General features: G+C 41.5%; 1 protein-coding gene across 5 annotated transcripts in view; it reads left to right on the top strand.

Annotated features, from left to right (window-relative positions):
- The window catches only part of igf2bp2 (insulin like growth factor 2 mRNA binding protein 2), a 46379-nt gene that overhangs the window by 3630 nt on the left and 14918 nt on the right, over positions 1 to 27831 (top strand). For all 5 annotated transcript variants that reach the window (XM_022740632.1, XM_022740631.1, XM_022740630.1 and 2 more), the window contains exons 3-4: positions 22080 to 22128; positions 24754 to 24805. In XM_022740632.1, the coding sequence (XP_022596353.1) occupies positions 22080 to 22128; positions 24754 to 24805 (101 nt within the window). The remainder of the gene's footprint in view (positions 1 to 22079; positions 22129 to 24753; positions 24806 to 27831) is intronic.

Below are 27831 nucleotides of genomic sequence, written 5' to 3'. Positions count from 1 at the left end.
TGTGTGGTGTCTGTTTATATATTTTAGCTGTGCTTTGTTGTGTAATGTCTAATAGGCATAGCGAGAATAACAGTCAAATTATGTCTATTTTTAATGACAAGAAATTATGACTGATCATGATTGGTTGAAATAACATTTTGTTTGCTAATGAGCTTTTTCTCTAAAGGACTGGGCCTTGTTAAATGCAATTTTGAATAGCCCAGAAAAGACAAAGGTATGAATTGTTGTGGTTTTGATGTCCTATTTATCATTTAAATGATATTTCACTTGCATATATTTTATATTTTGATATTTCAAATGGGTTCAGACACACCAGCTTGCATGTAATTTTACTTGGAGCATTTTTAAAACAAGTAAAGTAGATTTTTGATTTTATATGTGAAAGGCTTTTGAAGCTTCTTGTCATGGAAAATACAGAATAATTAGTTGCACATTATTAATCATATTTCAAACAGAGCTTTTACAAATTAACCGTGTTATTTCTATTAAAATGGATTGATTTAACCACTTTAACAGTATTCTTATAATGTAGATTACTTTATATGGATTTCAATGTTGAGACAACTGATTCAAAATGTATTGAATGTTTTTATGTTAGCAAGTAAAATCTTAAAATAATATTTCTGGTATATGTATTTTGATTGTTATAATCACATAAGCTTGATACACCAGTGTAGCTTTAAAATATAAACTGCTGATGAAATTATCAATACAACATAACTCATGAAACATCTTAAAAAATAAATATATTTATGTAGAATGATTACTATAATTATTACATGTTTATTCTCACTAATTATCATTAGTTATATAATTCATATTGTCTAAATTTGATTGAAAGAATTGAAATTAGTTTGAAAAGAATATTGCGTTTCTTTCATTAAACCTAAATTACATTCTTGCATTTTTGCTCAGGTATTTCTTTAGACAGTGGCTTATTTTGATACCAGAGAACAGAAAAAAAAACAATATTTTTCTAATCCTTATTAAGTTTCCTAGTTAAGCAAATCATGTGGCTGTGGAGTGTCTGCTCACTCGACACACAAGGAGTGTGACCTGGTGTTAATTGATATTTGTGCGACATGAATGATATGCAGCGTTGCTTGACTGTGAAATAGGTGGTGAGGGTGTGGACAGAGCGACTAACGTGAGCCCTTGCTGTGAACATGATCAATATTTAGTTATCAGTATTAAGCATGTGAAGGCAGTGTTGTTGTTGTTGTTGTTGTTGTTGTTGTTGTTGTGGGATAAACACAATTAAAGCTGCCTCCCTGCAATGTATAGACTACAGATTTGTTTACTTGCTTGTTTAATAGTTGAGACTGATAAAATCAGACTTCTCTCCTCCTAATTATCGCTCTACACCTTTGCCTTAACCTGGAGTGAAAACAGGCTCAAATAGTAAGTAAATAGTAAGTGATGAACTTGTTTTTCACTTCATTAGGCTGTATCACAATAAACACAAGTTGAACTGCTTGCATTTCGCAGCTTAATGTTGTTTGATGAAGCTACATTGATTACAAGACTTTTTTTTCTTACAAAAGGATACAAACCAAGACATGGGTGTAAACATCTGCATTGCACCACAGTGGTGCACATGCAGATGTGTGTGTTGGGTTGTCAGTGCACACTGAGTCAAAACAGCGAAATATGATAGCCATCAGTTGATCCACTCCGAATCCATTAATACTCCCCAGTTGATCCTGGGTGAAGGGGGAAGCTCTCCAATTCAGGCTCTGGTTTTGTCCAGAGTGATAGCAGGAGTCACTGCACTGCTCCCCTCTGAAGCCACATCCGCTGCACCTTCCTCCTGACTCCTCACGTCTCCCCTCACCTGCCTCCGACTAGGTACACAGGCATCTGTTTTGTGGAGCAGACGCCCAAAGCGTCTCTCAACTATGTTCATTTTCTGACTTAAAGAGCATTGTTGGCGTCTTTTTCACTTATGCTTGGTCCATCTCGGGCTTTTGAGTCATGGGGGGTGAAAAACGGAATATACTTCATGTTTTAGATCAATTTATCTTTGGCTGAACCCTTTAGGTGTAATGCAATGCTCGTGAGGTACGGAAAGCAATTGCAAAGGAGACAGTTCTTCATTAGCACTTCCAGATATAATGACTATTTATTTGTTGCGTATTAACTAAAGGGTTTTATTTTGAGTGTGTTGAAGCTAGTGCATTTAAATTCTGCAATGGTGCTAAATTTGTACAGCAATTATTCACTTTTTTCATGAAAGCAGAGTAGTGTATTTTTCTCCTGAAGTGATAACTGACTTGATAGTGCAACAGAGTACATAGCTTAAGGGAGCAGGGAGATTAGATGTGAGAGAATTGGAGATTCACTGTGTGTCTATCAGACCTGTGGGATCGCTGTTCAAGCTCACTGAGAGCTGGAAACACCTTTATTCTTTGCAGACACTCGTGTGTACATCGCAGCAGCAACTTCTTGGTAAGCTGTCATTCACATTCCACTTCAACCTGTTGCATGACTAATACGTGCAGCACAGGGCTCATTACAACCAGGAGTTAAGTAATCAGCTGGATGACTCGTGAGAGCAGCAGTGAGGAGGTGTGGCAAGGTGTGGTCGGGATGAGGAGGATTGCTCTGACTGGACGTCCCAAGTCTCACATTTTTTTGTAAATACCAAGTTACCGAAATATACTGGAGATAAGAGAAGTAAAACAGGAGCGCTCACTACTTGGAGACGGTTTCACCTCAAGGCAAGTGACAGAATTGGAGCGACAATTTGCTGATGTGTTTGGTCAGTGACAGAAAGCAGTTTGGGCTGAGAAACTCCATTCATCCAATAGGAAATTATGAGGAACGCTTCTTCTGCCTTTGTTTTAATTTGTGACCTCAACATTATTCACTACCTCTCACAAGCTCTTACTTTTGAATGATGAGAGTAATGGAGAGACACCCCGTGGCAGAAGAAAAATAAACCCTCATTGATTAGAAACGATACCTATAAAGCCTCCTTGAACTGAGCCACAAGAGTCTTTTTTTCTTCTGTCTACAAGATGACACGTTCTTATGGGCTTGCTGAGGTCAGTTTCTGTTTGTCAAAAACAAAAGAAAAAGTTGTATAGCTGCCCTCTCTCGGCACTGAATTTATTAGAAAAATGTTTCAGCCATGCTGAATACTGTATTTCTAATACATTCACTGCTAACACTGTGTGGGTTCAACTTTTCTTTTGTATCGTGTCATTCTCTTGCACACCTGTCTAACAGGTGTGCATTAGACAGCACCTAGTGTGCCGTTCGTACAAGAAAAAAGTGTGACCACCACCATCGCAGCCCTTTTAAAGGAAGCCCCAACATTGTTTTGAACAGATGTCTGACGACGCTGTTTTGCTAAGCAGGGTTTGATGGATTGCTGGAATCTTAAATGTGTTGCACATGAATATTTAATGATTTATAAGTCATGATCGTGAGTCGTGCTGTTTGTACCCAGGTTCCTTTTTTTGGGGAAGTAATTGCGAGATGTAACAGCTGTTTTGTCTCTCCTTCCATTTCTATGTCCCTCTGTTGCTCAGTCTGCTTCTCTGATGCGTGTGTGCAGTATGTGGGTGTGGGGTTTTACGCACATGAAGATATGTTCACACACAGCTTGAGGATGACGCTGGAGAGACAGAAAAGCTGCGGTGAGTCCCAGCTGAAAGCTACATGCCGGATGTAAAGTTTAATGTTTCTCACCCCTCAGTGTGCTAGTGCTCCCAATGGGCACCCAAGGGTGTGGTCTCCATGGAAGGGCGGGCAGCTGAAGCACACAGCAGGTGGCATTGCTCACACAAGCAGACACCGTCCTTGTCCCATATCAACACCATATAACCATACTACCCTTGTGCAACTTCAGAGCTCTGATGGGTCTTGAACAGGTGAAATGAATACGGCGGAAACTCCCAAGGAGCCAATCAGAATGCGACACGGAGTGAGCCGGGGGCCGTAATGCTCACACACAGCCAATCCTACTCGAGCGGGTCGAGTGTTAGGGATCGAGGCTCTTGAGGAGGCTCGGTGACATTGGCGTAGAGCCTCGAGCAGGGAATGCTGTTGGCCTGAATCTGTACCCAGGTCAAATGCTCTTCTTAATCTCTTCGGTCAGACCTTTTCCCCTCAGACATTTATCAGTCTCCTACCTTGATTTTAAAAAAAGGCAGGGGTACGGCCAGGGGTGTGGCCATGGGTGGCAGGGGCACCTGCTCCAATCTGATTGGCTCCCTTGGTGACCTGACCACCAGAGTCAGAGGTAGTTGACTTTTTTAGTGCAATGGATGGATTATTGGACAGACCTACTGGGTACAGGTCCATTACATCCTGACACAACCTCTGTATAAAGTGACTATTAATATTTCTTGTTGAAAGTCAGAGACAAAAAACAACCACAAAAGATGCAAAACGACACAAAATGATCTCAAACAAACTGGATGCCTTGCTCCAATATAGGAGGGGTGGGGGGCCTTTTACATGTCTGTGTTTCATAATCTGTCAATGCCTGTAGGCAAGTTACAAAGAGGAGCCTACTGATATTATTTCATATTTGAATATTTAAATTTTTTTAATTTAAAATTATCATTAATTTATTCAACAGAATAAACAAAATAACAATATTATAGCCAATTAGCAGGGTTTTAAATTGTAGTCTCAACCAATTTATACATATTTTACAAATGTGCGTGTCCTTCTTTAAAACTGTCCACCAGGTCTGGCCCACACTCGGAGGCTTTTAAACCCACCCCCGTTTTCAGGAACATCCAGATATGGTGAAATCAAGAAATGATATAGGCGGGCTGTTTTCATCCACCATTAATCCCAAGTAGCGGCAGGAATGGTTTTTTGACATACATGCGCAATGTCATCTCTCTGTGAAGCAGCAAATGTCAAAAGATACAGTGTTGTGACATTTACAGCATCCTGATGCGGGAGCAAGACTACGCCATTGTGCTCGTGAACGTGTGTGTGTGTGTGTTTACAGGTCACTCTGTATTCAATTCCAACTGTTCCAGGTTTGGTTCTCCACGTTGCCATGGGAACCCATTTTGAGTGTTTTGCTTAGTTATAGGAGTAGAGCTCAGACGACGAAGGCTTTCAGATAAATGGAGCCAAAGTCGTCCAGTGTACAGAACACCATGCGAGCTGCAAACAACTAAAAAACAAAAGTTGAGTTTGCGGCACACGTCACCATGAGATTCACCCCACAAGTAATCATTATAATATCTTTTGATATCAGTGTCAGAATCCTATGATTACAGCTTAAGTTTGTTATGAACTGCTGTCAGTTGGGGGACTCTGTAATTTCCACCCATTCCCAGGAAAGTGGAGACTGCCTACCGGTTACAGCTGCAAGTCCCACACTGCAGTCCAGCCGTGTGCTGGTGGCTCACGCTATGGGCGGTGCAGTGGTCAGAGTGCTGATTTTATATGACAGTGAATACATAACCCAGTAAGGTGCCTCAGTAAAAATGCCTGTGTAAAGATAACGCTTCATTGACACGTTCAAGTGCTCATTTTCTTTCCACAAGTGCAGCAGGGAAAACTGCTGAGTGGGCTGTTCATCTATGTCACAGTCGCAGCCCTTTGGTGACCTTTCTTATTCATAAACCCACTTGGAGGCATCGTTTCCATCCTTTTCCATATGTATGCAACGGAAGCTGGAAACCCCCACCACTCCCCCCCAAACAGAACAAGTCATCTACAGTACGGTCCCCACACAGCTGAGCCTCCGACACAACCTGAAGCACAGTCTGACCATTGTGTTTCCTCTGTTTCACACTGTCTCTGACGGAGGGGGAAGACACGGAGAGGACTTCCGAGTCAAACACACGTGCATGTCCCGTGCGTGCTCATGGTTTCCTCTGGGGTGCGTGTGTGTGTGTGTGTGTGTGTGTGTGTGTGTGTGTGTGTGTGTGTGTGTGTGTGTGTATACATGCTCCTGTGCGTCTCGGCTCCTGTGTGGGGAGAAATGAGCACTGCTGATAGAGGGCAGCATTTCTTCCCCCTCTCACTGAGGCTCCCTGAGCAGGAGATGAGAGGCTGCTGGTGGCTTCAAGTGCTTTACCCCTCTCTCAGCAGACTGTGGCGGCTTTGCTCACACACAGGGGGATTTATGGTTGCAGGTGTGAGACAAACAGAAACAGAAATCTTGCATATTCTCATATCAACCCTTACACCTTCTGTTGATTTTATTTCCTTAGTGGGTTTGTACCCGGATTTACAGATTATCTAACCTCTCAATTAATATAAGTGAGAAATGAGTTTCTACTATGTACACATAAAAGCTGAGAAACATGCCTTCACCTCATACCTACAGGTTCTTTCAATTCTGAAAGAGACAAAATCATCGCTTTATGTGAGTGTGTTTTTATGTTTATTGTATTTATGGAACCTTGCCAGAAAATGAAGTAATACTTTGACATGAAACATGAACTGGGGACAAATACAAATGGGAAAAAAAAATCTATTGTAAAAACGTACCAATAGATTCTAAACATGTGGGGGTCTTATGAAATGGTCTGATCTGGCCCTGATGTGGTTGTTTGGGAGCCGTGATCTAAAGTTTGTGCATGATAAGTTACTTAAAGTTCAAAATTATGGGAAATGTGTTTATTTGCGAGAAGATCAATACAATTCTCACATCTGTCCAAATATGAAAATATATCAATATCTCATTTTAAAAAATGTGTTAATTGGCTGTTCATCTATCAGTCCACAAGATTACTTTATAACCTCCAACACTGGCAACCCCTCCTGTGCTTTACATAGCTGAGCTGTGGCAGTGTTTGCAGGCTTTCAGCAGAAGTAGTGTTTAGTATTTGGCAATAGTGATATGCCATAAAGCCTGTTTTACACAGCTGTGCCTGATCCTGACTAAGATTTGCTGAGCCCAGAGATGAGTCGGGTAATGTGGGCCAGGCAGGTGCTAGAGAGTAGGATGGCTCCATCTGCCTCTCTGCCAAGTGACCCAGCACATGCCAATACCCAGTCAGTCGCAGTGTGAGAGACAGGCAGAGCATGTATGTGAAAGAGACAGGTTGTGAGAGAGCAGCGGAAAGAAAGAGAAACACCAGAAAGTTGCAGTGGGGAGACTGGGACCCCATGGGAGTCCTTTTGATTTTATCACACCGAACGTCAGGTTGTGGCGAGAGCGGCCGAGTATTTTCCCTACAGCCGCTGCAGAGCTGCACATGCACGGCCATGAGCAGAATGCGAAAACAACTGTAAATAGCTGTTGTCTTGCTGACCCTTGGCTAATATTTCCCAGGAGGAGCAGAATATTTTATTGTGAAGTGTTCAATCTGTGCATGTCTCACTAAACAGTCTATACTTGGGGTTTCCCATGGGTGCAGTAGCTGCTGCGGTAGCGGTGCGCCACTGTGCACGAGGAGTACTGTGTCAGTCCTGAGGTTTTTAAGCTGTTACGCTCCTGTTTTTGAATGTATTCTATTTATGAGTGAAACAGCACTTAAAAAACTGCCAAAATGTCCTACGTTGCAAGTTGCTAGGATACTAGTCAATTGATTGATTGGGCGCGTGTGTTTAGCATGGAGTTCTTTGTATTCCTTGTTGCCATCTAACATTAGCAGTTGCCAACACGCTGTTTGCCCAGCCAGCTATGCAGCACCTCTGTCTCACGCATGCAAACAACATTATGACAGTGACTGATGAATTGCCTGCCCCTGTCAAGCTAAATGAAGCACAAACTGACACAAATCCAATTAAAATTGAGAAGTGCATCCATAGCAGATAGCATGATCTTGTTAAAAAAAAAAACCTAAAGGCAAAAACACGGAACACGGACATCTTTAGCTCACTAGGTTAGTAAATATTTGATGCTGAGGCAGCCATGCATGTGCTCTTGTTGGAGGGTTGCAAAAGTTAATGGGGTCTTTGCCCGTTAAGCAAAGTAAGTTTTTTTCCCCCTCACATTTACAGAAGACACTCACTCTGTACATGTTCAGGTGATTTTCATTTTTACCATCCAAAAAGATGCAGCTGCGGTTCACCTCCATACTCTCTTTCCACTGCAGCATTTGCTGCTTGACTCCCTCCCTCCTTCCATTATCCTCCTCCTCCTCCTCCTCCTCCTCCTCTTCCTCCTCCTCTCACGTGCATGCCTTGTGTCAGCGAGCCATGTCATATGTACCACCTAGATTGCGTGCATTGTCTCTCACCGCCTCCCTGCAGCTCATAATGTCACTGCTCCCCTGGCACAGCGTGGCAGTGCAGAATGAAGCCATGCTATGTGTTAGCGTGAGCGGGTGTAAATAGCGTACAGCTGTATGTTATGTACTGTAAGCTGAATGTGAGCCACCCTATCAGATAGTGTAACAGAGACAGGCGTTTTATTCTTAGTAGAGTTGTGGTTACTGCTATTGGAATTCTTCGACAACAGTAGACCTCTGTGTGTGCATGTGTCCATGTCATTGCGCGCATGTGTGCGTGTGTGTATGTGTGTGTGTGTGTGTGTGTACAGTGCTTCTGTGTTCCTACCATTCCCCAAGCGGGAGGCAACAGTTCATTTCAGAGATGGTTGCTAAGATGGTTTTGTTTTAAGTGGTGTGAGGAGTGACTCCAGGCAGCCCGGTTTCCGGTCGCTTGACGTTGTGGGAGAATAAATTACAGAGATATAGAATGACAAGCTTCAAAGGCGAGTTTGATGACAAAGAGACAGTGGTGTGGATGTGGAGCCTCTGAAGATGTTGCATTGAATCTGTTGCACTTGAACAAAAGTATAATTTCACAGGATGTGTTTGTCGGATGTAATTGTTGCACCCTTTGATGGATGCCTGTCCACCGCAGGCGTTCCGTAGAGCATTTACAGTATTGCTCCTTCTTCCCCATCACCACATATCACCAATGCTGGCATATCACAGCACATGATTCACAACCCAGGTCCACACACACACACACACACACACACACACACACACACACACACACACACACACACAGATGGGCTCTGACTTGATCAAACGTCAGCGCAAATAACAGAAATGCCACCAGACAAAACACAGCTCTGATTTGCTTTTCCTAACACTGGCTACTTTTTGCTTTGTCTTCATAAAATGCAACCCACCACTACAGATGTTAACCTTTTCCGCCATGAGGTCTGATTATGATGAATTGAATATTATTACCGTTTTGTGTGTGCCACATGCTCAAATCTGCCAGGCCGTCACACTGACTCAGTGCTCCTCAGAGCAGTTGTTGTGGCTGTCTTAAAGAATGAGGGTTAGGTTTTTAGATCAGCCCTCATTCCTAATAACCCCTTCAACTTAGACAGGGTGTTTGTTAAAGAGGGGAACCAGCCTCGTATGTTTTCTGCCAGGAATGATGAAAGCAGCCGGCCTGTAAATGCTTGCAGATTTGTTTTGGTGATTCTGTGTGGAGGAGAGTCGTAAGGCTGAGTGGGGCTGGGAATAGTTGTTACTGCACCCTCGAATATCATGTGTTGCAAAACAGAGACGTTGTCTCATTGATATTAATGTTTTGATATTGAGCCTCAGGTGGTTCTGCGGAAAGCGCACATTCAAAGACGGTTGTGTTTTAACTTCAAAGACAAAATAGATGTGGGAGAAGTTTGGTTCCTAGATTTCGGTGGCGATAAGGATCTGAGATTTCCACCTTGACGTGTTTTTTTTTTTTTTTTTTTTTTTTCCAAGCAAAGTCCTGTGTTTGTGTGCTGTTACATTCACATGCTGTAGCATTTTGTCACAAAATCAAATGTGGAGGACAAACAATAAACAAACATAAACTGTTACAGAAGCTGCAGCTTTTGCGAGTTGAGGAATCGCTTCAGCTTGGCAGACGTTCGGGCTCCACTGAGTGCCTTCTAGTCACATATATAAGAGGCACCGACAACAAACCTTTCCCTCAGGCTTTTCCACAATCACCAATAACTCTCTCTCGCCTTCTCTGTCTCACTTTAAATGCTGCCCACACAACAGGCTTTTCCACCCGCTCCCCTCTGCTGTGGAGCTCAGGCTCCCCTAACTTGAGATATCGACGTCAACTCAGAATATTTACTCAAGTATTTATCGCCTATTGATCAGGGCTGACACCCCTGTGACCATCTCCGATAATTGAATTAGTCTGCATGTTACATTCTCACAGAGCATACAGGCATCCTCCAAACTCCAGCTACTGCTCTCCTTACCCACAACAGCAGCTTCCCATTCCCAGCGCCCTCCTCCCATTGAATTGAAACACACACACACACACACACACACACACACACACACACACACACACACACACGTATATATACACATGCACACATGCAGCTCCGAACTCCTAACCATCCTCACTCCACTTCCTCTCTAGCCCCCTGCCTCATTTCACAGAGTAGGTCAGGATGTGAAGCCATTTTAGCCACAGGATTAAAGTCTGACAGGGATAATGCCACTTCAGCCACTTGTGGGTCATGTGACACGAGATGATCTAAGGTTTTGGGAGGAGCACTATAATGTAATTAATGTATCGGAGGCTCTTATCCATTTGACTCCACCCATTGTAGAGCTGGACCATTAAACCATTAAAAACTGCTCTTTCACAGGCGACAGTAAAGAAAAACAGTGATGGCGATAAATTGTTTGACACCCACAATTTGTTTTTACCCCTCTATATCCATATCTGCAGAGACAGTGAAGAGAAGCCAGTGTCTCTTCTGCTCAGAACTGCCTATTGATTTAATTTTAACCTTAAACCCATTTGTACTGTCCCCCCAACCCGCACAAGTGTGTCCTATATAGATAATCCCACCGCTTTGTTAATCTCATGATGGCTTATCAGGGTTACCGCACTTTATTTACTTTACTACACTTCACTCACTTGTGTAAAATTGCTGTCGGTCTGCAATTCATTTAATCTCTTTATCTGTTCTTATCTCTCACTGATTCTTTGTTTTTCCTTCACTTGTATCTTTGTTTTCCAGAGGCATTGATTAAATTGTCATTTTATGTAAAGTGCAATCAAAATGATATAAATGAATAGATAATTGATTAATAATTTGTGGTTAATTTCTATTGTTCTCCACATTAATTATTATTAACCGTCAGGACTCTGCATAATTTAAAATTGCTGAGACTTTTAAATAAATATTTCAGGGCTGCAACTCACGCTTATTATTTTCATTATCAATTTGTCTGCTGATTAATTCTTCATTTGTTGTATAAAATGTTAGAAAACCCTGACAAATCCTGATCTCAAGTTCCTGCAGTCCAAGGCAATGTTTTCAGATAATTCATTTTGTTCAACCTGCAGCAACATCCCAAAAATATTCAATTTACAATGACATAATAACATAATACAAAAAAAACACAGCAAATCTTTGCATTTTGAGAACTGAGAACCAGCAAATTTGTTGCTTAAGAAATGAATTTAACGATCAAAAAAATTGTCGGCAATAAATTTTCAGCTAATTTGTTTTAATCTCTAAAATAATTATAATTATGATAATTATGTAATCACTGTTATGTGTACTTGTACCCTTTAAATGAATACTTAAATAAATTCATGTTTGATGAAAATTCAGATATTGCTTCCTTCATTTTTATTAATTTCATTGTTTATTTAACCAGGTAAAATGGCGGCATTAAAACATTGTTTCAACAATAAATATACTGAAGGCGATCAGGCTACAAATACAGACAAAATCCAGTTAAGATGTATGAACAGGAAGGATTTCTCCAAACCGTCTAAGATAAAGTAAAAACAATACATTTAAAGGCGAACACATGAACCTAGACTGCTGTTTTTTAGACCCTTTAAAACTGACTTGAACTCTCCAGCAGCCATTTTAAGAAGCACCATAATTAAAGGCAAACAACACAACTTTAATTCAACTTATTTGAAACCACATGCATGTATCAGGCAGAGTCTTCCAGGGTTCTCGACCCTGTGTTTGAGAAACGTAGAGTGTGTTTCACTGTTTCCAAGAGCTTTGTTCTGCCGCTTGTTTGTAGAGCGACGGCTCCTCAGTGACAGCAGCTGTGACTGGCAGGGGTGTTTTGAAATATGCTGCTTATTGACCGTGTTTCTCTTTCTCAGAGGATGAATCTTCACTCACCTCCTGCTAGTTTCTGTGCGTGTTTTCACTCTCTGGTAGGAACTTCCCTGCAGACAGGGGGAGGGGAAAGAGAAGGGGTAGTGTGTTCATGTGTGTGTGAACAAGTAACGCTCGCTCTCCAGAGGGAGCTGGAGGGAGAAGTGAGACGGGCAGAGAGAGAGAGAGAGAGAGAGAGAGAGAGAGAGAGAGAGAGAGAGAGAGACGATGAGAGACAGACAGTAGAGGAGCGGGAGACAGACCGAGAGGGAAGCAGGCAGGCTAACAGTCTCAGGGCTTGCGTAATGTTGAGTGATGTACGTGCGGTATTGATCCAGGTTAACCCTGCCGGGACCTCCACCTATGGCAGGTGGGCTCAGCCTTCCAGCCACAGTATAATACCTTATGGTTGGCAGATTAAAGGATGAGACCTAAGGAACAGTTGCTGCACAACTCAACATAAAGCAAGAGAAGCAGCCATGAGGAGCAGCTGACAGCGTCGACCCACACCACACCACCGCAGTAGGAGCTGGTATCCACCTGTCAGTAGCTCTTAGCACTGAGGTGTGTGAGAGTGAGAAAGACACCGAAAATACATCAGTGTGATCGTGTGGAGAGGAGTATAGGCACACCAGTGTGCTATACATTAGCGTGTCCGTGGATGTGTGTATGTGTGTGTGTGTGTGTGTGTGTGTGTGTGTGTGTGTGTGTGATTGCGTGTCAGTTGTGTCCCTGTAGGTTCGCTGTGTGCCTGTCAGTGACAGTGCTGACTATGTGCTTTGTGACGGGGACTCAGAGGAGTCCTCACTTAGTGAAGTAGCAGCGCGGAGGAGCTGGCAGGCGTTTGATGTGTGCAGGACAGGACAGAACAGCATAGCACATGACTCTGCAAGTCCTCTTGAATCATCTTGCTGTTTATTATTATTGGTTGTTGTGACTCAGTGAATTATAATGAAAATGCTGTCATTGCACCTGACTGAATAATATTTGTTGCATTTTGCATGATTAGCAGGAATTACTTTTGCACAGGATTGTGCATAATGTTTTATTCCCAGCACATTCAGTCTGTTGAAGGTTATTTATTCAGTTTTAGCTGTTGGCTAAATACCACTTCTGTTTGAGGCTGTTGGCAGGTCTTATTGGTGTATATATAGCACCCATCCGCTCAAAAATGTGTTTTGCTTATTATCAGTTCACTTGGATGTCTGTGCAGAATGATGTATGTGCAATTTGAAACTTCTCACATTCATGTCGTGAAAGGGGAAAGTAAAGTTTCTCTGTGCTCTCCTTAAATCTCACTTTAACACCTGTAACTATGAGCGTGGTTTGTGCCGACACACCTAGTTTAGAAGCCAATATGGGATCTTTAAATATTAATTACTTGACAAATATCTGCAGCGGGTTGAAATGTCTGTTAGAATAAATATGTGGTTTGGTGCCGGTGTGCAGGGGATACTCTTATCTTTGATAGGTCTTTGCAGGCTCTCCATTTAGATGTTTCATTGACGTTTCAGTGACATTTATTCTTGAAAAGATTTTCTTACTGTGGTAAACAGTCGTGCGTCATTGTTGTGGTAGTAGTATCAGATTATCATACTTTCTTCTTCCTGTACAGTTCTGACTTTAAGAGCTCCTTAACTGCAGAGTAATCCACTGTTTCCTGTTGCTGTGGTCACCTACGATACTGGCCGGAAGGAGGTTTGGCAAACACAATTTTAGATAGATGTGGGACAAGAATGCATTCTCGCACCAAATTCTAATATGTGGATTTGTTTCGAGACATGTGATTTAATGTTCGGCTCAGTTGCTGTGTTATCACTGTGTTAGAAATGCATTATGCCACAGTGATGGGAAAATGGAACATTTAAAAATGCTCATTTCATTGGTTTAGTGGGCATGACGGGAGAAAATTTGTTTTGTGTCAGCTGGGCACCCTGTGGCATTTTAGCACTGGCTGAAAATTTGTGATGATTACACCTGAGAACTGAAAATCATTTTATATCCACAACAGCATGCAAATAGCTTTGGACTTTCCAGGAGTGCTGTGTGTGTCTACCTAAATGTTTATAAAATTTGTGTAATTTTGTTATTTCTTGGAGGTGTTATAATATGCATATCAACACCCCCTATAAATGTTTCTGTGGATACAGTTGATAAAGACAGAGGACTGTCTGTATCAGTGCAAACATGAGCCGCCTCTCACACTGTGTAAATCTCAAACATGAATGACTAGTTTGGCCTGAATCTTCTAAATCTATTGCATCATTTGTAATTAAGACCATTATGGGATACTGAATTATACTTTACATTTCCCTGTGTACCAACAGACCTACTCAGTGAACTTTTCAGTACATGTAATGGATGAAGAAACAACGTGCAGTGTTTCCTTATTTACATCTTTCTATTAAGCAGCTGAGTGAGTGCTGACAGCGAGGAGCAGACAAACGTCAACAGGAAGGCTGTGGCTTCCATTAAAGCTGCGTGTGTCTACCTGCCTGCCTCCTGGCCTGCGTCTCCCTGCTTCGGTGCCATAGTGAAAATGAATGTGTGAAGAGAAACAGGCAGGCAGGTAAGCCTGCTGAATTCTGATGAGTTCTCACCCGCCGAGGGCTGGGAGGGAAAACCGAAGCAGGCACCTGAGCCCTACACACGGAGATGAGATGGTTAGCAGCTCCAGCAGCAGCTTTGTTCACTCTGCAGTGTCAGTGTGAAAAATATGTGGGGAGGGAGCAATGAAACGCAGCAGATACAATGTTTTCTTACTCAGGATGATGGGGGGATAGATTTTTGATAAAAGTAAATTAGTGCCTGGAGGAATTAAAGGATTTAATGAAACTGAAAGTGAAGTAAACTGTCACTAGAAGCAATTATTGATGCTTTTTTCCAACTTAAGGAGGAGAAGCAATTTTCCCACATTGTCTCTGAAGGTTCTCCTTCGCCATAAAAACGGCAATTATGATACTGTGTTTAGATTGTGACACCCATCAGTGTAGATTATTAATTCATTAAGTTAAAGCTGCTATAATTGACATTTTTACATTAACAATGCAACAAATTATGTGTAATGTGAAAGGGGTCTCTCAAATCCACAGAGAATGATCACCCAACTCTACAGTTCCCCTCAGACATTTCAGCATTGTTCAGCTCGTTGGTTTGGTTTTACAGCCCACAGCTTCTCTGTTTTGGAGAATTAAGCAGCTTAAGAGCCAGATATTTCCTTCAGGAGTTGGTAGAGACCTAAAACTTACATTCACTGCGTGGCAAAAACACAACTCCAAATGAATGATGTTGCTCCATATCTTCTGGATGTGTAAATAATAATACGTTTTGTGTTTACAGCTTGTTTCCTTTTTCACAAGTGGCCCAAAAAATCTGTCATTGCAGGTTGAATGCATTAGTTGAATTTTAATTTATCTTTTGTCCAGTGTCAGAACAGCAACCTTAATGTTCCCCTCAGTATTCCTCCATCACTGGTTTTAAAATGTATTATTTATAAGTAATTATTTTTCTGCCCTAAACTAAATCTCCCAGTCAGAACTTTCTCCCAGACTGTGTACAGTCCCCAACAGAATGCTGAAATGCTTTATGTTGCTAATGTTGCTAATATATGATATATATGTATATAAATAATAGTAACATATATATATAAATATATACATATATGTGTGCAAACAAGGATGAACCTTCAATCTTAATTTTTGGTTATTTTCTGTGAGCACAGATGATTTGAAACTTTTTAATTAACCTTCTATATCCATCCAGTAGGCTTGGGTAATATGTGAAATTTAATATTTCGATACTGTCCTGTCCAAATTAAATGAAAAACTTTTTTTTTTTCGATATGAAAAATATCGCATTTGACTGGAAATATCCTGATATTCAAAATATTATATATATATACATATATATATGTATATATACACAGTATATATATTGTATATCAGCCCAAGTCTACCATCCAGATAACACTTCATTTTAAGGGTCTTTAACTTCTAGATAAGTTCCACAAAGTTTACTAGAAAGACATTGGTAATGTGGTATTGCTTAAAAGAAAAAGAAGAATGTCCTGTTAAGAAAAGCTCCATTTAATCTCAAGTTCATTTATTATTTGAAATTTTGTTGTTCGTATATGCTGTTTGTTTGCCTGGAGACAAATTTCACATTTTGTATTCAGACCTGCTGTGACTGAAGTGCCTAAAAAAAATCTAAATTAGACTAGCAATTAATTTGAATTAATTAATCAGAAGTGTATAAATTGAACACTGTCTCTTTCCCGCTCTAATTAGTACAAATTTACATACTTCATTGTAGGAAACTTCCTGGAAATTAATATTATTAAAAATGATTAGGAAATGATTTGGAAATTACAGACCAGTGAAATAAAGCATTACCATTACCATTATAAGCATTGCCATAATACAATGATAAATATGTTGTGTTTGTTTTTTGGCCTGGTTGAGAAATTGTCTGCACTGGATTACATTTCTTCTGAGCTCTCAGCCCATTGCACAATCACATACTTACACATGTAATGGAAAAATGAAGTCTAACACGATGTGGCGGGTTGAAGTGTACGGCATACTATATATGTAACGTACCTTTACATAGAGCCTGTGGTAGCACGTGAGCTGAGGAACTACAGGGGTTTGTTTGTCCTTCTGGAGTATAAACAGCAACAAATCTTTGCAGCTGAAGGACAATAACAATGCATAGGCACTTCTGTCATACAAATCCTGTTATCTCTGCTCCACAACAATTGGATGGGCCTTAGAGAAGTGCTTAGGAGCACTACACAGAAATGGTCTGAGCTCCATCTTAATCCAGCAACAGAGAGTGGGACACAGTGGGTGCGCCGCCAGAGTTTGAAAAGAGGAGCAGGGGGACATCTTCCAGACAGTGGGGTCTTCTGAATATTGTTGACTTGTTGCTTCCTCTCTGAGATTTCAGGGCATTTAGGCGCTTAAGAGCTTAAGGGTCAAGGCTAGAAATTGGGTTAATTCAGATTAGACGAGTCTGCGGTTGATGTATAAGGACCACCAGACTATTTCACCGCCACCCCCAAACTGACCCATATATAAAGTCCTGTTACACTTTGTCTGTCTAAAGAAATAAAAACCGTGGGGACAAAGTGCTACTTTAGAGCTTTACAGTCCATACTGATGATGAAAGAACAATAGGACCTCACATACATGCACATGTAGCTGTAAATGTAGCTGGTTGTCCTGTGATCACATTATACTGCACTCAGCACTGCAGCATCAGTCTACTACACAGAAAAAGAATCAGAGGCATTAGTGTTGCTTAGACAGTCTATATCACTGGATTTGTAATATGATCACGTAACAGATGCATAATCACACACCTCCAGTATGATTTATGGCCGCCGAGGTTTTCATTTCCTATTTTATCTGCATGGTATGGCTGGGTTGAAGGCCTGATCATCTCTCATTTTGAAAGTCATCAATTATCTCCTGTGCAATGAAGTCCTTTGTCGGGTCGTTTCTGGACTGATGTGGACTTCCCTTCCTGTGTCTGTTGTGTCACGAGAGCGCGGCCTTCAGCGGGAACGAAGCGCTATGTCAGGCAGATACGGAGACAAGGGAAGGGAGGGCTGGAAAATAAAGATTTCTGTTTTTCTGACATAAGTCTGCTTCAGTGATGTTGCTCACACCTCATCACAAGGAGTGAATCATTTCTTTAAGCATTACATATGCTCTTATATTGGTGGGACACAAAGGCGGGGGGGTTTAAATTGGAGAGTTTTGCACTGAAAATGAGTCACGGAAGTGTTGCACCAACTAAATCCACACAGATGAGATGGAAATTAAAGTAAATGGAGAAAAGAAACTTAATCAGTCGTGAATTTTGTGTTTAGTGGAGAGGTGACTTGTGTGTGCAGAATTGTTTGTGGGAGTTTTGTGAAGCGTCGGACAGGCCCAGTGGACTGAAAGGCTATTTGGGATGTCTTTTTATTCGTCCAGAGAGAGCCTCCCCGCTGGGCACAGCTCACAGCCTTGTGAGCCGTCTCTGACAGCACGGGCATCCGCACAGAGCAGGGAGAGAAAGGTAAACAAGGCTTTTAAAGGCCTCATTAGACAGAATCCTTGAGCGGAGAAGGAAACGTTTAATCATTCACTCCTGTGAGCTTCTGTTAAAAAAAGGAAAAGGTTTTGACCTCAGTGAAAGAAGTCTAGAAGACGCCTGAACAAAAAGACTTTTCTGTGTTGCTGTGTGATACTTTGATTTTTGTGGGGGCGTGTTAAGGACAAAGTACAACAGAGTTTATGACAAATTGAATAACCATTATGCCCAGTCTATAGTGACTGAATAATGTGACAGAATTGTGGTAGGAACACAGAAAGAAATAAAACGTAAGCTCCCTCTGACTTTAAAGGTCAAACCATTAATCTGCATAGGCCACGACTGCCAATAATTCACTGTTGATCCATTAATAGATGAAACTGAAGAGGTTGCAGTTCCGCTTATTACAGTTCTTAGTCACAACCAAAAGCTCTCGGCAGGTATTTGGCCTCTTTGACCCATAGACATAAAGGTGTTAAAATGTAGATCAAAAGGTAAAACAAAAGGAAACATCACAAGGGATGAAAACACTGCAGAAAAAATAGGTTTCATAGGTTCGTCTTTCGGAACATTGCAAACCTCTGGCGAGGGGTGAATACCCTCTTTCTCACCCCTCTGCCCTCTCAGAGGTTAAAATTCCTTCGACTGCTCTGCGTGCATGTGCGTATTAGTATGCACGCGTGTGCACAGTCACGGTTTCTTACCTCGTGCAGGTGGGTGCAGTAAATATTAGCTTTTCAAATTAACATGGCCACCCTCAGATATTTAAAGGCCGAAATTGAGAGGCTTTCTTTTTTCTCTTGGCAGGCCACTCCAAACCAACAGCAGACAGCATGGTTACATTCAACAAACATTAAGTAACCATTGACTTCAGTCTGTATCTTCTACTGTAATCCAGTTTGGACTTTGGGAAAGGAGGAGCTGAGAAAGGGCGTTGAGTTCACCTTGAATGCAAACAAACAGGAGATATTAGCAGATGCCCGCTGCCATGTATAATACCACTGGGTTATTCCCTGATTGTGGCGCAACACATATAACCTGATGATGAGCTAGATCTGAACATTGTAGACACACAACAGTATATGTTGCAGGGTGGCATGTGTTGTGGGCCTCTCCCTGCCCTGGAGACACACAGACAGACAGACAGAGAGCAGTGATCTTATGGTCAGCTAGCGGCCACAGGCATGCTGAAAATGAGACCTTGAAAACTGTCGAGAGGCAGTGTCACTTTTTCCGAGAGATGTCCATTCAGGAAGCTTCCTCTGCATATTTCAGAATGACAGATGAGCAAGTGTCCTTTAAAACATGTGCAAGCCTCAGATGAGAAAGCAAAGGGATAGAAGTGGCGGCGGAGCCTGAATAGGACGGGGTGCGTGTGTTGAAGTGATGTTATTGAGAGAATGTCCTCCAGGAGTTTGCTTCATTTGACAGTGGATCCGCTAATGTGCTTATTAACATTAAAGAGTGCGGAGGACGGCAGTGCTGTGTTGCAGTTCAGTGTCATATAGTCTAACATTACATCAAGGTTACAGTCGATTATAACAAAAACACAATAGAGAACCCTTAGAATTCACAGGCTATTAAAGCGGACGGCGCTGAATGAAAGGAGCTTTTAGTTTCCATATTCGGCCACTCGTGGATTCCAGCGTTTGGGCCTGTTTTGAGGTTTTGAATTGGCCTCAAAACGCTTCTCAGCTATTGGCTGCTTTTGAGTTGCAGGAGGTGTGTGTACTACGTTGAAAAAGGTGATGTGTTTTAGTGGCACAGATGCATTTTTGATCGGTTTACCCTTGTTTGGATACTGGTTGCCAAGAGAGGTCTCTCATTGAGCCACTCGCTTTAAACCACCATCAGTGACAGAAAGCTTGCAGGTGTGGTAGGACACACTGGGAATTGTCAAGTTTTTTCTTTTTCTTTTTTTTTTCTTTTGGACTTTTGTGTTTGTTTCTTTAGGAGAACGCACTTGGCAGAGGATAGACCAGACTTAACAAGTTTTTCCTGTTATTTTTTTTCATGAAAGTACCAATTAAACTGATGTTAAGTCACTGATATAGAGTTACAGAAGCAAAATTAATTATTTGTGTCATGTCTGTTCGTTTACTCCTCAGTATTTTATCAATACTGCTTAGAGTACAGATAGATGGATGAGAGAGGAGAGGAGAGGAGAGGAGAGGGTTGTCCCAAATCCATGTGACGCTGTGTTTCTCCTCTTTGAGATTTTTTTTTTTTTCCTTCGGCGGCACAATCAGAAAGAGTCATTCATTCGTGTCCAGCTGCCAGCTCGGTCCTCTCGTCCTCTGCTCGCCGCTGACAGGAAATTCTGACCTGTGGTCTCTTTCACCCAGATGTGTTCGGAGAGAAAGATGGAAAACCTTGACGGAGAAATGTGTGCTGGTGTGTGAGCACGTTACGTAGACGATTCTACGTGCGTGTTTGTTTGTGTTTCCTGTGGAGAGTCCTCCTGAACTTAGATCCACCTCTCATTATAGCTTATTACCGTTCCTCCTCCACTTCGTCTACCTCTGCGCCGCAGTCTCGCTCTTGCAATGCCTCCTAATTGTGCGCTGAAATGCTTCTGAAATGTTTTTTTTTTTGTTTTGTTTTTTGGGATACGGTGGCTCAGCGGTGTGGCTTTTACTCTGCCAGCCACTCTGCTTTTTAAATCAGCAGCTCTCATTGCGGAGCTGGACTCTCTCACGTTAATGTAGTTGTTAACAGCTTGTGGTCAGCGGGCGGTTTGTGTGGCTTTGCTGTTTGAGCTGACACGCTCACTGGAGGCAGAGAGAGGCTGTGTGGAAGCTCTGGATCCCAAAACGACCGGGCACAGAGGGACACCGTCCCATTTGTACGTCTATCTTTGTCTGATGGACATATTTTGATTAAAAACTAAGAGCTTGTTCAAATCTTTACGATCTTGACGTCCCAGGTTTGGAAGGTCTTTGTTCTTGAAATCAAATGCACAAAGGCACAAACAGTTGCTGACAAGCAAAAAAAAAAAAAAATTTAAATTGAAAAATTGAAAAGAAAATTGAAATACACGTGAATTGGAAACAACTGATAAATTGTCAAGGAATAAATAAATTCATTTTCAAGGTATACATAAAAGTCTTGTATATTGATTTTTCTGTCTTTTGTTCTCTTGTCTAAAATCCAGTCAAAAACACACCTTCTGAGGCTCCGGTTGCTTCACTGAGGATGAAGGAAGCCCGTCTTTGTGGTCGAAGAGATGTCTTTACTTCTCTCAGATTGTTTCATCTCTCCACCACGGTCATTTTTTAAAAATTAAAATCTGTGTTTTCATATCATTTGTGTCACTTTTTCACTTCTCGTAGTGAGAGTAATAGTGAGAGTAAGAATAACACTCGTAGGAGGGTGTTACTGAGAGTCACCAGTTGCTGTCTAATAAACGTCCTCACCTACACACCTAGATCTGCTTCCGCACTTCTGCGACAGTTCTTTGATAGGTGATGCTGTCTAATGATCTGTGGGCGTTGTAGAAAGTAAGATTACTCTATTAGACTGTTAACTTACACACAGTGTGACACATTCGTCATAGAAATGTATCTGTTGGTAGCTGCTGATATGTATCAAATGTGAATGTATATGAGTGAAGGTTGGCTTTGCTGTAAACACAACAGATGACTGCTGTAAGTGTAACCATAAGTGTGTGTGTTTGTTTGTATGTGTGTGTGTGTGTGTGTGTGTGTGTGTGTGTGTGTGTGTGAACTTGTTTTACTACTAATGCTGGACCCCAAAAGTTTAAATGGCTGTTTGCAGGTTACGACCTGATGTAAGGGTTAGGATTAGAGTTAGGGTAAGGGGCTAAGGAATGCATTATGTGAATGACGGGTTCCTACGAATACAGTAAAACAAGGGTGTGTGTGTGTGTGTGTGTGTGTGAGTTTATGGTTCAGGTCTGTTAAATCCACTCCGTCTGTGTGTCTCGTCTCTGCAGGAGTCGGAAGATCCAGATCCGGAACATTCCCCCTCATCTACAGTGGGAGGTCAGTTGTTTGTCTTTGTATGTGTATGTGTGTGTGTGTGTGTGTGTGTGTGTGTGTGTGTGAGAGTGAGAGAGAGAGAGAGAGAGACAGACGGTGATGCCCAGTTGAACACCACCAGGTAGCACATAAACCAGTTTCCCGACAATGAGTCACCAGCCTTTGTACTGTATTTGTCTTTGGACTGAAGTGTATGTGTGTGTGTTTGTGTGTGTGTTTGTGTGTGTGTGGATGCGGATGTGGATGTGTTTATGTCTGTGTCTGTATCTGTGCTTATATCTACGTCTACGTGTTTGTTACTGTGTGTCAACACAACCTTGCTGGGGTCCAAGCTGTCTTTCTTTCTCATGTATCTCTGGGTTGCTACTGTTCCTGCAGGTCGTCTCCCGCTGCACTTGCTTTTTGTTTCCCTCATAAAACTCCCAAAACTTCAGAGACCATTAAATGAATTAGAAATATCAACCACAGGACCAATCAGTCTCCGTTTATTTGACAAATTATGCAAAGTTGCCAGATAATTCCCCATAACATTTTGATGCAGCCTGCAAATCCAAGTTTCACACCAACTCATTTCACAGAAAACCTGTGCTCGTGTCATGTTCTCGCTGTCACCTGTCCATTTTTTGTCACCTGCTTTGACAGTTCTTTAGTATTTGTTATCTTATAGGGATTAATATTTAATGTTGAAGATACTCACTACTTATCATTAAGTATTTTGACATTGTGGTATTTCTACTTTTACATCAGTAAAGAATCTGAATACATTTTTTCACCACAGCACCTGTCTGGCGTCAGGGCTGTAAAAGTAAATGAAACGTGTGTGTAAACCCTAATTTCACCTATTGTTTATGGATTGATAGATGCATCCTTCAGTGTATTGTATTTCAGTGTCAAAAACCTACAGTGTCACAATATACATGGTCTTTTTTATATATCAGTGTTTGTAGTTTAACAGAGTAACAAAACTGGTCTAAAACAGTTACTAAGTGAACAGTTCTATTTACATAAAAAAATCAACCTTTTTTGTTTTTCAGATCACAACTGAAACTATCTCCCAGTTTTACAGCTGTGCTCACTAACATTACTGATGTAAGCAGCCTTTAGCACCATTAGATAAAGATTAGATCATTTAAGTGTAGATGTGTGTGTTGTCCCTGTATTAAAGCATCTGTCAGTCATTTTGGGAAATAGGTTAGTTAGGTTCCAGTTTTGCGCTTTGACCTTTACATTTGGATTCTGCTTTTATAAAAAGCATTTTCCAGAATCTGGTTACTGATATTCTGAAACCCATTAATTTCCTTGGCTGTGAAGTCCTGTGTAAGATTTTACTCCTATCTTGTTTCAAACCAGCGATTCACCAAATCAGGTTGCACCTTTAAAACTTGCAGAATGTGTCAGTTGGTAAGAACTAAATCGGTTGCTAGGAAACATCATGTAATCAACTATGTAAACAGGAAGTCACTGCAGTAACACGAGCTGTAACTTAACTTCAAAAAATAACATTTAGAGGCTGACGATAACTTGCCCGACGGTCCTTTGCAGATGTAGGTACTTTATTTTATTTCATCATATATATGTGGAAAATGTTTATGTTTCAGAAGCAGTAGTTTAGAGTGAGAGGGAAATGTCTGATCATGCATTTTTTTTTGTTTGTGTATGGAGTGTTTTTTTCAATTTAGAGAGATTCAGCTGTTCACCTGCATCCAGCCTTTAACATTAGATAAACATTTCCCAAATCCAGTTTGATATTTAACACTTTTCCCAAAATGCTGAGCTATTCCTTTAACTGTCAAGACAAATTAAGGCAACAACTACCCAGATATTGAAATGATATTAATATGGATATCAAAATGAATAAAAAATTAAGCCTCACTTCAGAGCCGACTGATCGCTACACACTTTATATTTGATGTAGCACATCTTAGATAATGTCATATGTCCTCACCATTTTAATTTATTGTTTGATTCATATGCATTTGCTAGCTTAAGGGTTGGGGCGTAAATGCCATTTCACACATTTTCTTTTTGTCAACGCACTGTTTCCATCTCTGCCAAGTGTAAAAACTTCTCTGTGATAATTTGTCTTTTTTGTTCTTCTTTTTTTTTTAAACTTCCGTTTCCACTCTGTCTTTTTAATGCCCATATTAAAAATGTGCAAAGAGCAGGTGGATGGAAAGGCACTTACTGGCATCTTCTGTCGAGCTGGGGATGTTAAACCTGAAGGGTCTTGGGCTTATGGGAAATGTTTGGTTTTTTTTGTAAAAAGCAACTAAAACAGAAATACTAAAAGACCAATTATGTCACATGAAAAAAAAAAAAAAACGTTTCTATCCCCATCCAAACAAATTAAATAAATTGCACAACATACTGTTTGGCAAGTTTATGTTTCCAAGGCTGGATCTCTACTAATTTGCTTTAAAGGTCAATGGGATTTTGAATGAGGTTTTGAAGTTCTGGTTTCTTTCTGGCTCTCCATTAAGCTTCCACTTGCTACCTTGTAACTTGAATCACTGGCCCACATAAGCACTAGAAGTATCAGACCTATGTGTGTATGTGTGTTTGTGGGTATGTCAATGTGCTTGTGTGTTTCATTTGTGTCTCTAACTCCCGCTCTCGTTTCTCCCTCAGGTTTTGGATGGCCTTCTAGCTCAGTATGGTACTGTAGAAAACGTGGAACAAGGTACAGAACTCTTCTCCTCCCTGTTTGTTGCTCATCTCATCATCATCATCATCTGGCTCCAACTGTTCAATGCACACGTGTCTATCTAGCAACACACATGCACGCGCGCAGACCTCCCAGTGAGTCAAGTCTCCCTGTGTGACTTGACTTCCTCGTTACCATCATCCCACACACCCATTATCTAAACATAACCCATCTCTCCATATAAATCTGCTTTTATCATCTTGTCTGTCTGTGTGTGTGCATGTGTGTCTTATAAGTCTGACCCAGGGCGAGGAGCATTTGAATTACACGCAGCCTCTATAATAAGCACTGTGTATCGCCACGGGTCCCCTTGGCCTCAGTGTATGGATTGAAGTGGGCAGACATGGCAGACATCCATTAGTAATGTGTCTGTCTGTCTGTCTGTGTGTGTGTGTGTGTGTGTGTGTGTGTGTTTATGCCTCTACATGTTTGTGTGTGTGTGTGTGTGTCTGTGTGTGTGTGTGTGTGTGTGTGTATGTTTTGGGGAGGTGCATCGTGGTAATGGGTGAGGACACTGTAGGCGCCTGTGGTAAAGCTTTTGCACTGTCTGAAGGAGCGTGCGTGTGTGTGTGTGTGTGTGTGTGTGTGTGTGTGTGTGTGTGTGTGTGTGTGTGTGTGTGTGTGTGTGTATGTGTGTATGTGTATGTGTATGTGTGTGTGTGTATAGAGTAGTCAGCACTAGAGCTATCCCTAAGAACTTTTGGCTGTTTACACACACATGCACGAGTAGTAGACGCGCATGGGGAGAAACACACAAACACACACATACACAAATACTCACACACACGCACACAGTTTCTCTCTGTGCGTCAAACCAGCCAAGACCAACTACCACCCAGTGTAGTCATGACAGGTGCTAAAAGGAAAACCCAGCAGAGAAATGACTGTACTCAGAGTGTCCCAGATGCTGCCGTTTAACAGGATACTTCGTGTGTACCGTCCCACAAGCCGGCACAGCGTTACCTCTTCTTCCTCCCTCTTCATCCCGCAGCGCGGCTATCCAAACGTCAGAGCTGCACAAGTTGCACTGTCCGATCAAAACTTCCAGAGAGCCATCTTCGCTTGTGTATCTGCCCCCCCCCCCCCCATCTTAGTTGCCTTCTCAACTTCCTGTGCGCCCACCTCCTTTCTTGTCACTTTTCTCTGCCTGGGTCCGTGTGTCCGCTCTAGTTACCCGTGTGAGGTTTAGTTGGAGGAGTCCCATGTTCTTGTGTGGCATAGTGAAGGCTGCCGGTGGCGGGGCAGGGCACGGCGGGGCGGGGCGGGGCAGAGCTGGCTGTGAGCGCCGGGGGCCGGGCACCATGCCAGGCTCTGCCCACTCACCCTCTCTAGGCCAGCTGGGTGCTCTCACTAGTTTTAACCCTTCCAAACCTGCTGTCCTCTGCACACCAGCAGGTTCGGAAGTTTTTATTTTCCCTGACAGAAGGACATGCTCTGATGCCTTCTAGGAAAAAAAAAAAAAAAAGAAACTCCCAACACTTTTCCCTCTTTATATGACACTGACAATGTACCTTGTCCTTGTGGGTAACTTGCCAAACATTGGCAGTGGAGTTTATCAGCACATTCTTTAAGCTGTCTAAAGCATCTAGAGAAAATGTTATTTCTTCTGCAGCCTTAACTATCACACAGCAGTGGCTTCTGTGTAGACGTTTTGACATTTAGCAGTTGCACAAACAGAGTTTCATCGCTGACAAAGCAGAGATGCTATTATCTGCTCTGACAGAGGCTTTGGTAGGTCAGAGGGTATATCATCAATGAGACACGCTGTGTTTCTTTTTCATCTTAATATCACTATCACTGTTGCTCTCTCGCCCTACAGTCACTGATAGCTACATTTTCCACAAAATAGACAAAGATTATTCTGTGAAATGAAGCAAAGCGCAAGCTGAAGCAGAATTAGATAAAACAGGTTAAGAAAACATATAAATAAACGAATAAATGACAACAAAATACAAAACTAGGAGGACACTCAGAGATTACAGACCTCCGCCAAGGCCAGTGTTGGACAGCATGCACCAGACATCAGAGAAATTTCAAAGTCATATTAAATGATCTGGATCTGGAAACTTAATGGGCTCTTCCCTGGCCCGTGCTCCATCCCTCCACCCAGTTCAGTTTGAATTGGTTCTGCACTTTTTGTGTAATCCTGCTGACAAACAAATGAGACTTGAGTGAAAACATAACCTCCTTAATGGGAGGTGACAGTATCTGAAAACCATCTAATAAGACAGACAGGTGATATCATTTTTCCTTCTTCTCGCTGACAACAGTAGAGAATAAAAGTATGTGCAGCTCAGTCTCAGCACTCAGTCCAGTACTAAGCATTTTGTATGTAATTTTTCCTTCCGTCTAATTTGGGGCAGATCTGTTTTAAGGCGTAGATCCAGATTTTTTTTTTTATCACTTTCTTTAACATTGTGAGATTTGACACTTGGCTCTGTATGAATCAGACATATTCATATCTTTGGGATCTATATCTTTGTACAATTTGATGCAGATTCAGATAATAATCTGAATCTGAAGTACACGTGTCGGATTGTTTGGCTTTGGCAGAGGTACGTCCTCTATTGAGTGCCATTCTATAGCACATACCTCCGCCAAGGCCAAACAAGCCCATCAAATTGTAAATATGTAATTGTAAATCTCATAAATCTGAACACCATGAATATGTCTGAATTTTTACATCAAAGTCCTTACACTATTTCTTAAGAAACTGATGAAAATATTGAAGCTCGCAATGTAAAGGAATGTGATTAATAAAATTCCCGGATTTGCCCTTTTGACCGGATTCACACCAAAATTGATGGGATCTTCCCTGACCCATTCCCCATGTCTCCACCCAGTTTGGTGCAAATTGGTTCAGAAAGTTTTGTGTAATCCTGCTGTCAAAACAAACAAACAAACAGACACAAAGGAAAAGTGTCCACATCACAGATACCCAGATATTCACTTTAAAAGTAACAATTCTTACAATGGAGCAGCTAAAACTAGGAAATGTTTTG

Source organism: Seriola dumerili, unplaced genomic scaffold (assembly GCF_002260705.1).
Source record: "Seriola dumerili isolate Sdu_G_001 unplaced genomic scaffold, Sdu_1.0 BDQW01000052.1, whole genome shotgun sequence".
Taxonomy (NCBI): domain Eukaryota; kingdom Metazoa; phylum Chordata; class Actinopteri; order Carangiformes; family Carangidae; genus Seriola; species Seriola dumerili.
Note: the sequence above shows the minus strand (reverse complement) of the source record. Positions and strands in the feature narration are given on the sequence as shown.